Source organism: Catharus ustulatus, chromosome 35 (assembly GCF_009819885.2).
Source record: "Catharus ustulatus isolate bCatUst1 chromosome 35, bCatUst1.pri.v2, whole genome shotgun sequence".
NCBI classification, from domain to species: Eukaryota; Metazoa; Chordata; class Aves; order Passeriformes; family Turdidae; genus Catharus; species Catharus ustulatus.
The window spans coordinates 1,421,756-1,437,340 of NC_046255.1; the positions used below are offsets into that span (position 1 = coordinate 1,421,756).

The window sequence follows — 15,585 nt, forward strand, 5'->3', positions numbered from 1 at the left end:
GAATTTTGGGGTACCGGAAGAGATTGTGGGAAAACTCCGCGCTCTGATTGGCCGCTGCACACGTCAATAACGCGTAGCCCCGCCCCCGGAAGCGCAATCCTCTGTTTACAGTTTGGCGTTTCCTATTGGCTGTCGCGCCCGTCAATCACTGTTCAAACCGGCGGCCCCGCCTCTTCCGCCGACCGTTACGCCGCAAACAACGCGGCTAGGCCCCGCCCCCAGCGCGCTTCCCCTCACGAATCCACCAATCAGCGCGCAGAGCCCGCCTGTTCCCCCTCTTCTGATTGGCCGCTCTGATCGCTGCTGGGCGCTGATTGGTCCGTGCGTGGGTGGGCGGGGCTGTGCGCGGCCGAGGTTATAAAAGCGGCGGCGCGGCCGGGGGGGCCCCTCAGCGCGGCGGGCGGGCGGCGGCGCCGGAGGAGGGAGCGCGCTGCCGGGGGAGGGGGAGAGGGGGCGACCCCCGGCCTCCCCCCGCCCGAGGGGTCACCCCAAAAACCGCCGCGACCCCCCTTGAAACCCAGGGGACACCCCCAGGGAGCCGCTTCCCCCTCGGGGCCCAACCCGGCCCAGCCCGGCGCCATGGTGAGGAAGGCCCGGGCGGGGATTTGGGGGGTCCTGGGAGGTTTCTGAGGGGTCGGGGTTGGGATTTGGGGGGGTCTGAGGAGGATTTGGGGGGTCCCGGGGTGGGGGAGCCCCTCAGGGCCTGGTCCGGGGGGTTCCGAACCGAGCCGGGCCTGGGCCGGGCCCGGGAAATCCTGAGGGGATTTGGGGGAATTTTGGGGGTTCTGAGGGGATTTTTGGGGATTCTGAGGGGATTTGAGGAGATTTGGGGAATCCTGAGGGGATTTTGGGGGTCCTGAGGGGATTTGAGGAGATTTGGGGGGTCCTGAGGGGATTTTTGGATCCTGAGGGAATTTAGGAGGAGTTTTCGGAGTTTTGAAGGAATTTGGGGAGTTCTGAGGGAAATTCGGAGATTTCTGAGGGAAATTCGGAGAATTCTGAGGGAAATTATTCAGAATTCAGAGGTTCCAGGAGGTTTTTGGGGTTCTGAGGTGATTTTTTAATAAATTCAGGGGAAATTTTGGGAGTTTTGGGTGGCGCTGATTTTTGGGAGTTCTGAAGGAAATTTGGGATTTTTCAGGGGGAATTTTTGGATTTTCAGGTGGAAATTTGGATTTTCAGGCGGAATTTTGTGATTTTTCAGGTGGAATTTGGGATTTTTAAGGGGATGTTTGGGGGTTTAGGGTGAATTTGTTTAATTTTCACGATTTTTTACTCTAAATTTTGTCCACCCAGGAGCCCCGAGGCGGCGCCTGGCAGGTGAGTGGGGGGGACACAAATTTTGAATTTTTTTGGGGTAATTTTGAACATTTTGAGGTCTGGGACACACACAAATTTTGGATTTTTTTGAGGGTAATTTTCAGCATTTTGGTGAGGGGGACAGACACGAAATTTGGATTTTTTTGGGGTGAATTTTAAACATTTTGGGGTGGGAGGGGAACCCAAATTTTAGATTTTTTTTAGGGGTAATTTTAAACATTTTGGGGTCTGGGACACACAAATTTCTTGGAATTTTTTGGGGGTAATTTTTAACATTTTGAGGGAAATTTTTAAATATTTTGGGGTGTGGGTACACATACAAAATTTGAATTTTTTTGGGGTGGATTTTGAACATTTTGGGGTGGGACAGACACAAATTTTTAACGCAATTTCACTCTAATTCTGTCACTTTTTATTGCAAATTTTGGTTTCTTTGGGGGGGAAATTTTAAACATTTTGAGGGGGGGACTGACACAAAATTTGGATTTTTTTGGGTGGGGACTGACACAAATTTTGGATTTTTTGGGAGGGGACTGACACAAAATTTGGAATTTTTTTGGGAGGGAACTCACACAAATTTTGGATTTTTTGGGGGGGGGACTGACACAAAATTTGGATTTTTTGGGGTAATTTTTTGACATTTTGAGGGGAAAGATAGACCCAAATTTTTTTAGATTTTTTGGGGTGAATTTTGAGAATTTTGGGGGAGATTTTGAACATTTTGGGGAGGGAGACGGACACAAATTTTTTGGAATTTTTTTGGGGGAAATTTTGAACATTTTGGGGAGGGGATGGGACCCAAATTTCAGATTTTTTTGAGAGAATTTTTAACATTTTGGGGTGTGGGACAGACACAAATCTTGGATTATTTTGGGGGGAATTTTAAACATTTTGTGGTGGGGTGGGACTCAAAGTCTGGATTTTTTGGGGAGGGGACTGACACAAATTTTGGATTTTTTTGGGTGAATTTTTAACATTTTGAATTTTTTGGGGGTAATTTTTTAAGATTTTGAAGTGGGGCACAGACACAAAATTTGGATTTTTTGGGGTGAATTTTTAACATTTTGAGGGTGGGGGGGACACAAAATTTTGATTTTTTGGCAGTGAATTTTCAACAGTTTGAATTTTTTTGGGGGGCCATTTTTTAAGATTTTGAGGTGGGGACGGACACAAATTTTGGATTTTTTGGAAGGGAATTTTGAACATTTTGAAGTGGGAGGAGAACCCAAATTTTAGATTTTTTTGGGGGAAATTTTAACATTTTTGGGGTCTGGGACAGACACAAATTTTGAATTTCTTGGGGTGAATGTTTTAACATTTTGAGGGCGGCACTGACACAAATTTTGAATTATTTTTGGGGTAATTTTTGAACATTTTGAAGTGGGGATGGACACAAAATTTGGATTTTTTGGGGGAAATTTTGAACATTTTGAGGGAAATTTTGAACATTTTGGGGAGGGGATGGGACCCAAATTTCAGATTTTTTTGAGAGAGTTTTTAACATTTTGGGGTGGGATGAACACAAATTTTTAACGCAATTTCACTCTAATTCTGTCACTTTTTATTCCAAATTTTGGATTTTTTTGGGAGGGGACAGACACAAATTTTGGATTTTTTGGGGGTAATTTTTTAAGATTTTGAAGCGGGGCACAGACACAAACTTTGGATTTTTTGAGGGTAATTCTTTACCATTTTGAGGGTGGAGGGGACACAAAATTTTGATTTTTTTGCAGTGAATTTTCAACATTTTGAATTTTTTTGGGGGGTAATTTTTTAACATTTTGAGGGCGGCACTGACACAAACTTTGAATTTTTTTGGGAGGGACAGACACAAATTTTGATTTTTTTTGGGGTGGAATTTTCAACATTTTGAGGGCAACACGGACACAAATATTGAATTTTTTTGGGAGGGTACTGACACAAAATTTGAATTTTTTTGTACTCGAGGTCATTCCTGTGAGGGAATCCCGGGATCAATGGGGGTCCCCATGTTCAGGGGGGGTTCCCAGGGGTGTCCCTGGTTTGTGGGGGGTTCCCCAGTCTCAGCCCCCTCCCCAGACCCCAAACATCGAGAACCTGCCCCCATTGGGGGGGTTCCCAGTTCCAGGGGGTGTCCCCCAGTCCCAGGAGGTGTCCCCCAGTCTCAGCCCCCTCCCCAAATTCCCCCCTAGACCCCGAACGCGGAGAACCTGCTCCCGTTGGTGGTGTCCCCCATTTTCAGGGGGGGTTCCCCATGTTCAGGGGGGTTCCCTGGGGGGGTCCCTGGTTTGTGGGGGGTTCCCAGGGGTGTCCCCCATTCCCAGGGGGGTTCCCCGAGTTCAGGACCCCTCCCCAAATTCCCCCCAGACCCCGAACGCGGAGAACCTGCCCCCATTGGGGGGGTTCCCCGAGTTCCAGGGTGGTTCCCAGGGGGGTCCCTGGTTTGTGGGGGGTTCCCCGAGTTCAGGGGAGGTTCCCAGGGGTGTGTCCCCCATTCCCAGGGGGCTTCCCCGAGTTCAGGACCCCTCCCCAAATTCCCCAATTTCCCCCCCAGACCCCAAATGCCGAGAACCTGCCCCCCCAGACGCTGCGGCTGCTGTGCCGGGAGGTGTCCCTGGTTTGGGGGGGGTTCCCAGGGGTGTCCCCCACATTCAGGGGGTGTCCCCCACATTCAGCCCCCTCCCCAATTTCCCCCCCAGACCCCAAATGCGGAGAACCTGCCCCCCCAGACGCTGAGGCTCCTGTGCAGGGAGGTGTCCCTGCTCAGCGCCGACCCCCCCGACGGCATCAAGGTGTTCCCCAACGACGAGGACGTCACCGACCTGCAGGTGGCCATCGAGGGGCCAGGTGGGACAGCCAAAAAAATAACAGGGGTGTGATTTGGAATGGGGGGGAACTGTCACAGAAATAGCAGGGTCATAGCTCAGAGAATAATGGGGATTCTACCCCAAAAAATAACGGGGGTGTGGTTTGAAATGGGGGGCAGCTATCACAAAAATCCTGGGGTTACATCTCAGAGAATTCTGGGAATTTTACCCCAAAAATAACAGGGGATGTGGGTGGGAATGGGGGAGTTCTATCATAAAGTAGGGGGGTTACATCTCAGAAAATTCTGGGAATTCTACCCCAAAAATCCTGGGGTTACATCTCAGAAAATTCTGGGGATTTTACCCCAAAAATCCTGGGGTTACATCTCAAAATAGGGGGGATTCCATCACAAAATAGTGGGGTTACACCCCAAAAAATACCGGGGTGTGGCTGGGAATGGGGGGATTCCATCACAAAAATAGTGAGGATTTCTCAGAAAAAAATATTGGGGTTACAACTTAAAATAGGGGGGATTGGACCCCAAAATAGGGGGAATGCTACCCCAAAATTCCTGGGGTTTCATCTCAAAATAGGGGGGATTCTACCCCAAAATAGTGGGGATTTCTCAGAAAAAATATTGGGGTTACAGCTTAAAAAAGGGGGGATTCGACCCTAAAGGAGGGGGATTCTACCTCAAAAATCCTGGGGATCCACCCCAAAAAATGTTGGGGTTGCACCTCAAATAGGGGGGATTCAACCCCAAAACAGGGGGGACTCTGCCCCAAAAATAGTGGCATCACACCTCAAAAAATCTCAGGGATTTCCCCCCAAAAATATTGGGGTCATGCCTCAGAAAATATTGGGATTGGACCTCAAAAAGTCCCAAGGATTCCACCCCATAATTCTGGGGATCCACCCCAAAAAATGTCGGGGTTGCACCTCAAATAGGGGGGATTCTACGCCAAAGATATTTGGGATTCATCACAAAAAAATCCCAGGGATTCCATCCCAAAAATAGTGGGGATTTCTCAGAAAAAATATTGGGGTTACAGCTTAAAATAGGGGGGATCCTACCCCAAAAATATTGGGGTCACACCTCAGAAAATTCCAGGGATTCTACCCCAAAAATCCTGGGGGTGTGTTTAGAAATGAGAGGAATTTATTCCAAAAATAGCAGGGATTTTTCAGAAAAAATATTGGGGTTATAGCTCAAAAAAGGGGGAATTCTATCCCAAAAATAGTGGGGTCATAGCTCAGAAAATTCCAGGGATTCTACCCCAAAAATCCTGGGGTTTGCATGTCAAAATATGGGGGATTCTACCCCAAAACAATGGGGATTTCTCAGAAAAAATATTGGGGTTACTGCCTAAAATAGAGGGGAGCCTACCTCAGAATAGGGGGGATCTACCCCAAAAATCCTGGGGTCACACCTCAAAAAATCCCAGAGATTCTACCCCAAAAATAACGGGGTTACCCCACAAAACGACAAAGGATCCCTCAGAGAAAATCCCGGGGATTTACCCCAAAATCCTGGTGGATATTTTGGGGTTCTCTAACTCCCAAATTCGCGGTTGCAGAGGGCACCCCGTACACAGAGTATTTTTGGGGTGAATCCAGGCCATTTTGGGGTCTCTAACTCTGGATTTTTGGGGTGAATCCAGGCCATTTTGGTGTTTTTAACTCTGAATTTTTGGGGTGAATCCAGGCCATGTTGGGGTTTTTAACTCTTAAATTTTTGAGGTGAATCCAGGCCATTTTGGGGTTTCTAACTGTGGATTTTTCAGGTTTTAGGGGGCACCCCATACACACTGGATTTTTGGGGTTTTTAACTCTAGACTTTTGGGGTGAATCCAGGACATTTTGGGGTTTTTAACTCTGGATTTCTGGGGTGAATTCAGGGTATTTTGGGGTTTTTAACTCTGGATTTTTGGGGTGAATCCAGGCCATTTTTGGGATGAATCCAGACCATTTTGGGTTATTAACTCTGGATTTTTGGGGTGAATTCAGGACATTTCTGGGGTGAATCCATGACATTTCTGGGGTGAATCCAGGCCGTTTTGGGGTCTCTAACTCTGGATTTTTGGGGTGAATTCAGGGTATTTTGGGGTTTTTAACTCTGGATTTTTGGGGTGAATCCAGGACATTTCTGGGGTGAATTGAGGCCATTTTGGGGTTTTTAACTCCCAAATTTTTGGGTTTCAGAGGGCACCCTGTCCATGCTGGATTTTTGGGGTTTTTAACTCTAGATTTCTGGGATTGAATTTAGACCATTTTGGTATTTTTAACACCCAAATTTTTGTATTTCAGAGGGCACCTCGTACGTGGGCTGGGTTTCTGGGGTGAATTCAGGATATTTTGGGATTTCTAACACACATTTTCTGTATTTCAGAGGGCACCCCATACAGGCTGGATTTTTAGGGTGGATTTTTGGGTTGAATTCAGGATATTTTGGGATTTCTAACTCTGGATTTTTGGGGTGAACTCAGGACATTTTTGGGGTGAATCCAGCCCATTTCTGGGGTGAATCCAGCCCATTTTGGGGTTTCTAACTCCCAAATTTTTGTATTCCAGAGGGCACCCCATACAGGCTGGATTTTTAGGGTGAATTTTTGGGTTGAATTCAGGATATTTTGTGGTTTTTAACACAGAATTTTTTGTTCCAGAGGGCACCCCGTACGCGGGCTGGATTCTTAGGGTGGATTTTTGGGTTGAATCCAGCCCATTTTGGTATTTTTAACACAGAATTTTTGTTTTGCAGAGGGCACCCCGTACAGGCTGGATTTTTAGGGTGGATTTTTGGGTTGAATTCAGGACATTTTGGTATTTTTAACCCATTTTTCTGTTTTCCAGAGGGCACCCCGTACGCGGGCTGGATTTCTGGGGTGAATTCAGCCCATTTTGAGATTTCTAACACACGATTTCTGTTTTCCAGAGGGCACCCCGTACATGCTGGATTTTTGGGGTAGATTTTTGGGTTGAATTCAGGATATTTTGGTATTTTTAACCCATTTTTCTGTTTTTCAGAGGGCACCCCGTACACGGGCTGGAATCTCAGGGTGAATTTTTGGGTTGAATTCAGGATATTTTGCTATTTTTAACCCATTTTCCTGTATTTCAGAGGGCACCCCGTACATGCTGGATTCCTGGGGTGGATTTTTGGGTTGAAATGAGGATATTTTGGTGTCTCTAACACCAATTTTTTCTGTATTTCAGAGGGCACCCCGTACGCGGGCTGGATTCCTGGGGTGAATTCAGGATATTTTGGTATTTATAACCCATTTTTCTATTTCATTTTGAAGTTTTTAACACAGAATATTTTTGTTTTGCAGAGGGCACCCCGTACGCGGGCGGGCTGTTCCGCATGAAGCTCGTGCTGGGCAAGGATTTCCCGGCGGCGCCGCCCAAGGGATTCTTCCTGACCAAAATCTTCCACCCCAACGTGGGGCCCGGCGGGGAGATCTGTGTGAATGTCCTGAAACGGGACTGGAGGGCTGAACTGGGGCTGAGACACGTGCTACTGGTGTGTACTGGTTTGTACTGGGGTGTACTGGGGTGTACCGGGGTGTGCTGGGGTGTACTGGGCTGTACTGGTTTGTACTGGGAGGGAGATCTGTGTGAATGTCCTGAAACGGGACTGGAGGGCTGAGCTGGGGCTGAGACACGTGCTGCTGGTGTGTACTGGTTTGTACTGGTGTGTACTGGGGTGTACTGGGTTATACTGGTCTGTACTGGGAGGGAGATCTGTGTGAACGTGCTGAAACGGGACTGGAGAGCGGAACTGGGGCTGAGACACGTGCTACTGGTGTGTACTGGTTTGTACTGGGGTGTACTGGTCTGTACTGGGGTGTACTGGGTTATACTGGGGTGTACTGGGTTATAATGGTCTGTACTGGGAGGCAGATCTCTGTGAACGTGCTCAAGAGGGACTGGAGGGCTGAGCTGGGGCTGAGACACGTGTTACTGGTGTGTACTGGTTTGTACTGGGGTGTACTGGTTTGTACTGGTGTGTACTGGGCTGTGCTGGGTTATACTGGTCTGTACTGGGAGGGAGATCTGTGTGAACGTGCTGAAACGGGACTGGAGGGCTGAGCTGGGGCTGAGACACGTGCTACTGGTGTGTACTGGTTTGTACTGGGAGGGAATGGGCTGTACTGGGTTATACTGGTCTGTACTGGGAGGGAGATCTGTGTGAATGTGCTGAAACGGGACTGGAGAGCTGAACTGGGGCTGAGACACGTGCTACTGGTGTGTACTGGTTTGTACTGGTGTGTACTGGTGTGTACTGGGGTGTGCTGGGGTGTACTGGTTTGTACTGGGGTGTACTGGGTTATACTGGTCTGTACTGGGAGGGAGATCTGTGTGAACGTGCTGAAACGGGACTGGAGGGCTGAGCTGGGGCTGAGACACGTGCTACTGGTGTGTACTGGGTTATACTGGGAGGGAATGGGGTGTACTGGTCTGTACTGGGTTATACTGGTCTGTACTGGGAGGGAGATCTGTGTGAATGTGCTGAAACGGGACTGGAGAGCTGAGCTGGGGCTGAGACACGTGCTACTGGTGTGTACTGGTTTGTACTGGGGTGTACTGGGGTGTACTGGGCTGTACTGGGGTGTGCTGGGGTGTACTGGTTTGTACTGGGGTGTACTGGTTGGGACTGCATTATATTGGTTTGTACTGGTCTGTATTGGTCTGTACTGTTTGGGACTGGGTTATACTGGTCTGTACTGGTTGGGAGTGGTTGGGACTGGTCCGTACTGGTCTGTACTGGTTTGTACTGGTTGGGACTGGGTTATACTGGTCTGTATTTGTCTTTACTGGTCTGTACTGGTCAGAACTGGGTTCCATCAATTCCAGGCCGGTTTCAGGTGAATTTTGGAACCATTTTGGGTCAATTTTGGGGAAATTTTAGTGAAATTTTGGGTTGATTTTGGGGCACTTTGGGTCAATTTTTGGATCAATTTTGGGTGATTTTTGGGGTGATTTTGGGGATTTTTTTGAGGTGATTTTTTGGGATTTTTGGGCTGATTTTGAGGATTTTTTTGGGTGATTTTTGGGGTGATTTTGTGGATTTTTTTGGAGTGATTTTTGAGGTGATTTTGGGATGATTTTTTGAGGTGATTTTTCTGATTTTTTGGGCTGATTTTGGGGTGATTTTGTGACCCCTCCCTGGATTTTTGGGCTGATTTTTGGGATTCTTTTTGGATGATTTTTGAGGTCATTTTGATGTGATTTTTTGGGATGATTTTTGTGGATTTTTTTTTTGGGTGATTTGGGGATTATTTTTTGGGTTGATTTTGGGATGATTTTTTGGGATGATTTTAGGATGATTTTTTGGGATGATTTTGGGATGATTTTTGGGGTGATTTTGTGACCCCTCCCCAGATTTTTGAGGTGATTTTTGGGGTGATTTTGTGGATTTTTTAAGCTGATTTTTCGGGATTTTTTAGGTTGATTTTTGTGGATTTTTTGATGTGATTTTGGGTTGATTTTGAGGTGATTTTTGTGATTTTTTTGGGATGATTTTTGGGATAATTTTGTGGATTTTTTGGGGTGATTTAAGTATTTTATTTCTCCCAGACCATCAAGTGCCTGCTGATCCAGCCCAACCCCGGGATGATTTTGTGATGATTTTTTGGGATAATTTAGGATTAATTAGATATTTTTTGGGTTTATTTTGGCTGATTTTGTTAATTTTTTATTTCCCCCAGACCATCAAGTGCCTGCTGATCCAGCCCAACCCCGAGTCGGCCCTGAACGATTTTTTAGATATTTTTTGATATAAATTTGGGTTTATTTAGAATTAATTTAGATATATTTTTATTTTTTCAGACCATCAAGTGCCTGCTGATCCAGCCCAACCCTGAGATGATTTTTAGGTTAATTTTAGGATAATTTAGGATTAATTAGATATTTTTTGGGATGTTTTTTCAGACCATCAAGTGCCTGCTGATCCAGCCCAACCCCGAGATGATTTTGTGATGATTTTTTGGGTTAATTTAGAATTAATTTAGATATATTTTTATTTCCCCCAGACCATCAAGTGCCTGCTGATCCAGCCCAACCCCGGGATGATTTTGTGATGATTTTTAGGGTTTATTTAGAATTAATTTAGATATTTTTTTATCTTTCTCAGACCATCAAGTGCCTGCTGATCCAGCCCAACCCCGAGTCAGCCCTGAACGATTTTTTAGATATTTTTTGGGATAATTTAGGATTAATTAGATATTTTTTGGGATAATTTAGGATTAATTAGATATTTTTTGGGATAATTTAGGATTAATTAGATATTTTTTGGGATAATTTAGGATTAATTTAGATATTTTTTGGGTTTATTTAGAATTAATTTAGATATATTTTTATTTCTCAGACCATCAAGTGCCTGCTGATCCAGCCCAACCCCGGGATGATTTTTAGGTTAATTTTAGGATGATTTTGGATTAATTAGATATTTTTTGGGATGTTTTTTCAGACCATCAAGTGCCTGCTGATCCAGCCCAACCCCGGGATGATTTTGTGATGATTTTTAGGGTTTATTTTGGGTTAATTTAGGATGTTTTTTGTCTCTCTCAGACCATCAAGTGCCTGCTGATCCAGCCCAACCCCGAGTCCGCCCTGAACGATTTTTTAGATATTTTTTGATATAAATTTGGGTTTATTTAGAATTAATTTAGATTTATTTTTCTCCCCCCCAGACCATCAAGTGCCTGCTGATCCAGCCCAACCCCGGGATGATTTTGTGGATTTTTTGATGTGATTTTGGGTTTATTTAGAATTAATTTAGATTTATTTTTGTTTTTTCAGACCATCAAGTGCCTGCTGATCCAGCCCAACCCCGAGATGATTTTGTGATGATTTTTTGGGATAATTTAGGATTAATTAGATATTTTTTGGGATAATTTAGGATTAATTAGATATTTTTTGGGATGTTTTCTCAGACCATCAAGTGCCTGCTGATCCAGCCCAACCCCGAGTCGGCCCTGAACGATTTTTTAGATATTTTTTTATGTAAATTTGGGATAATTTAGAATTAATTTAGATATTTTTTGGGATAATTTAGAATTAATTTAGATTTATTTTTCTCCCCCCCAGACCATCAAGTGCCTGCTGATCCAGCCCAACCCCGAGTCAGCCCTGAACGATTTTTTAGATATTTTTTGGGTTTATTTAGAATTAATTTAGATATATTTTTATTTCTCTCAGACCATCAAGTGCCTGCTGATCCAGCCCAACCCCGAGATGATTTTTAGGTTAATTTTGGGTTAATTTTAGGTTAATTTGGTTATTTTTATTTATTTCTCAGACCATCAAGTGCCTGCTGATCCAGCCCAACCCCGAGATGATTTTGTGGTGATTTTTTGGGTTAATTTTGGCTGATTTTGGGTATATTTTTATTTTCCCCAGACCATCAAGTGCCTGCTGATCCAGCCCAACCCCGAGTCGGCCCTGAACGAAGAGGCCGCCCGGCTGCTCCTCGAGGACTTCGAGCGCTTCGCCGCCCGCGCTCGGCTCCTCACCGACATCCACGCCCGGGGGCCCCCCCGGGGAGACCCCTCCCCAAAATCCGAGCCCCCCCCCGGCCCCTCGGGGCTGCCCCCGGCCCCCCCCGACGGCCCCGTCCCCAAGAAGCACGCGGGGGACAGGAAAGCGCCCCCCAAGAAAAAGGGGGACAAGAAACGGGCGCTGAGGAGGCTCTGAGACCCCAGACCCAATTGGGGACGGGGGGTGGGGGGGGGCCTGGGATCGTTCTGGGGGTCCTGAGCTCATTTTGGGGGGACCCAGACTCATTTTGGGGGGTTCCAGGATCCTTCTGGGGGGTCCTGGATTAATTTTGGGGTCCCCTGGGGGGTCCTGGCCTCATTTTGAGGGCCCTTTGGGGGGTCTCAGACTCATTTTGGGGGGCCTTGGGATCCTTCTACGGGGTCCTGGGATACTTCTGGGGGGTCTTGAGCCCATTTTGGGGGCCTTTTGGGGGGTCCTGGGGTCCCTTTGGGGGTCCTGGGCTGCTCCTGGGGGGTCCTGGATTCAATTTGGGGGTCTTGAGATCCTCCTGGGGACCCTTTGGGGGGTCCTGGGCTCATTTTGGGGACCCTTTGGGGGGTCCTGGGGGTCTTTTGGGGGGTCCTGGGCTGCTCCTGGGGGGTCCTGGATTCATTTGGGGACCCTTTGGGGGGTCCTGAGCCCATTTTGGGGGGTCTCAGACTCATTTTGGGGAGTCCCAGGATCCTTCTGGGTGGTCCTGGGCTCATTCTGGGGGTCCTGGGCTCATTTTGGGGTCCCCTGGGGGGTCTCAGACTCATTCTGGGGGGTCCTGGATTCCTTTTGGGGTCCCCTGGGGGGGTCTTGGGATCCTTTTGGGGGGTCTTGGATTCATTTTGGGGTCCCCAGACTCATTCTGGGGGGTCTTGGGGTCCCTTTATGGGGTCTTGGGATCCTTTTGGGGGGTCCTGAGCCCATTTTGGGGGTCCTGGGGTCCCTTTCGAGGGTCCTGGATTCATTTTGGGGACCCTTGAGGGGTCCTGGGGGGTCCTGGGGGGTCCTGGATTCATTTTGGGGTTCCCTGGGGGGTCTCAGACTCATTTTGGGGGGTCCTGGATTCCTTTTGAGGGCCCTTTGGGGGGTCTTGGGATCCTTTTGGGGGGTCTTGGATTCATTTTGGGGTCCCCAGACTCATTCTGGGGGGTCTTGGGGTCCATTTATGGGGTCTTGGGATCCTTTTGGGGGGGTCCTGAGCCCATTTTGGGGGTCCTGGGGTCCCTTTCGAGGGTCCTGGATTCATTTTGGGGACCCTCTGGGGGGTCTTGGGATCCTTTGGGGGGTCCTGAGCCCATTTTGGGGGGTCCTGCGCTTGTTTTGGGGGGTCCTGAGATCCTTTTGGGGGTCCTGGGCTGCTCCTGGGGGGTCCTGGATTCATTTTGGGGGTCTTGAGATCCTTCTGGGGGCCCTTTAAGGGGTCCTGGGGTCCTTTTGGGGACCCTTTGGGGGGTCCTGGGGGTCTTTTGGGGGGTCCTGGGGGCCCTTGAGGGGTCCTGGATTCATTTTGGGGTTCCCTGGGGGGTCCTGGGGGCCCTTTGGGGGTCTTGGGATCCTTTTGGGGGGTCCTGGATTCATTTTGGGGGGGCTCAGACTCATTTTCGGGGGTCTTGAGCTCCTTCTGTGGGACCCAGACTCATTTTGGGGACCCTTTGGGGGGTCTTGAGCCCGTTTTGGGGTCCTTCTGGGGGGTCCTGGGCTCTTTTTGGGGGTCCTGGGGTCCCTTTTGGGGGTCCCAGACTTAATTTGGGGGGTCTCAGACTCATTTTGGGGGGGTCCTGGGTTCCTTTTGGGGGTCCTGGGAACCTCTGGGGGGTCTTGAGATGCTTCTGGAGTCCTTTTGGGGGGTCCTGGGCTCGTTTTGGGGGTTCTTGGGATCCTTCTTGGGGGTCTTGGGCCCATTTTGGGGGTCTTGGGCTCCTTTTGGGGGGTCCTGGGGGCCCTTGAGGGGTCCTGGGCTCATTTTGGGGGTCCTGGGGTCCCTTTGAGGGGTCTTGGGATCTTTTGGGGGGGTCCTGGATTCATTTTTGGGGGTCCTGGAGTCCCTTCTGGAGGGTCCTGGGCTGCTCCTGGGGGGTCCTGGATTCATTTTGGGGGCCCTTTGGGGGGGTCCTGGGCTCATTCTGGGGGACCCAGACTCATTTTGGGGGGTCCTGGGGTCCTTTTGGGGGGTCCTGGACTTATTTTAGGGGCTCCTGGGGTCCCTCTGGGGGTCTTGAGCTCCTTTTGGGGGGGTCTCAGGCTCCTTTTGGGGGGTCCTGGGGTCCCTTTAGGGGGTCCTGGGGCCCTTCTGGGGGTCCTGGGCCCATTTTCGGGGGTCTCAGACTCATTTTGGGGGTCCTGGATTCATTTTGAGGGCCCTTTGGGGGTCCTGGGGTCCCTTTTGGGGGTCCCAGACTTAATTTGGGGAGGGGGCTGAAACCCCTGAGGGATTTTGGGGGGTCCCAGGATCCTTTGGGGGGTCCCAGACCCATTTTGGGGGATCTCAAAACCCCCAGACCCAATTTAGGGATCCCAAACCTCCCCCAGGTTCAATTCTGGGCTTTGGAAACCCCCAGACTCAATTTGGCAGAGCCCCGGATTGATTTTGGGGAGGGGTCTCAGAATCATTTTGGGCAATCCCAAAGCCCCCAGACCCATTTTGAGAAATTCCAAAGCCCCCAGACCCATTTTGGAGAATCCCTGAAGCCCCCAGACCCATTTTGGGGGGTCCCAAATTACTCTGGCCCCTCCCCCAGACCCATTTTGGAGAATCCCCGAAGCCCCCAGACCCATTTTGGGGAATTCTGAAGCCCCCAGACCCATTTTGGGGGGTCCCAAAAACCCCCAGACCCATTTTGGAGGTCCCCAAAGCCCCCAGACCCATTTTGGGGGGTCCCCAAAGCCCCCAGACCCATTTTGGAGGGTCCCTGAAGCCCCCAGACCCATTTTGGGGGGATCCCAAAGCCCCCTGACCCCTCCCCCAGACCCATTTTGGGGGGGTCCCAAACCCATTTTGGGGGTCCCCGAAGCCCCCAGACCCATTTTGGAGGTCCCCAAAGCCCCCAGACCCATTTTGGGGGGTCCCCCAAGCCCCCAGACCCATTTTGGGGGGTCCCGAAGCCCCCAGACCCATTTTGGGGGGGGGGGTCCCTTTTGGTGCCGCTGGATTGTGGGGGGGTGGGGGAGGGGCCGTGGGTGGGGGAGGGGCTGTGGGGGCGGGGGGGGAGGGGCAGCGCCGCCCCTCCCCCTCCCCTTTTAAGTTATGCGGGAAAAGCCCCAAAAAGTCCCCAAATGTCCCCAAATCAATAAAGGGCCCGTTTTGTACCCGAGGGTGTGAGAGGGGGGACACCTGGGGGGACCTGAACACACCTGGGGAGATACAGAACACACCTGGGGACAGGTGGGGACAGGTGAGACACACCTAGAGACACCTGAACTCACCTGGGGACAGGTGAGGGGATACAGAACACACCTGGGGGGACACACCTGGGGACAGGTGAGACACACCTGGGGGGACACCTGAGCTCACCTGGGCAGGTACACAGCTCACCTGGGGACACCTGGGGACAGGTGAGACACACCTGGGGGGACCTGAACACACCTGGGGACACCTGGGGGGGGTACACAGCTCACCTGGTGACACCTGGGCTCACCTGGGGACAGGTGAGACACACCTGGACACACCTGGGGGGATACCTGGGGACAGGTGGGGGTACCTGGGGACAGGTGAGGGGATACAGAACACACCTGGGGGGACACCTGGGGACAGGTGGGGACACACCTGGGGACACCTGAACACACCTGGGGACACCTGGGACAGGTCAGGGACACTTGAACTCACCTGGGGGGACAGGTGAGACACACCTGGGGACACCTGAACACACCTGGGGGGACAGGTGGGGACACCTGGGGGGACACCTGGGGACAGGTGAGACACACCTGGGGATAGGTGAGGGGACACCTGGG

At 49.7% G+C, this 15,585-nt stretch overlaps 1 protein-coding gene across 1 annotated transcript; it reads left to right on the forward strand.

Moving 5' to 3' along the window:
• Positions 1–405: 405 nt before the first annotated feature.
• UBE2S (ubiquitin conjugating enzyme E2 S) lies at positions 406–12,062 on the forward strand. The gene is made up of 5 exons (XM_033084001.1): positions 406–582; positions 1,297–1,320; positions 3,999–4,146; positions 7,437–7,627; positions 11,509–12,062. The coding sequence occupies exons 1-5, from the start codon at positions 580–582 to the stop codon at positions 11,800–11,802; spliced, it is 660 nt and encodes a 219-aa protein (XP_032939892.1). The 5' UTR covers positions 406–579; the 3' UTR covers positions 11,803–12,062.
• The last annotated feature ends 3,523 nt before the right edge of the window (positions 12,063–15,585 follow it).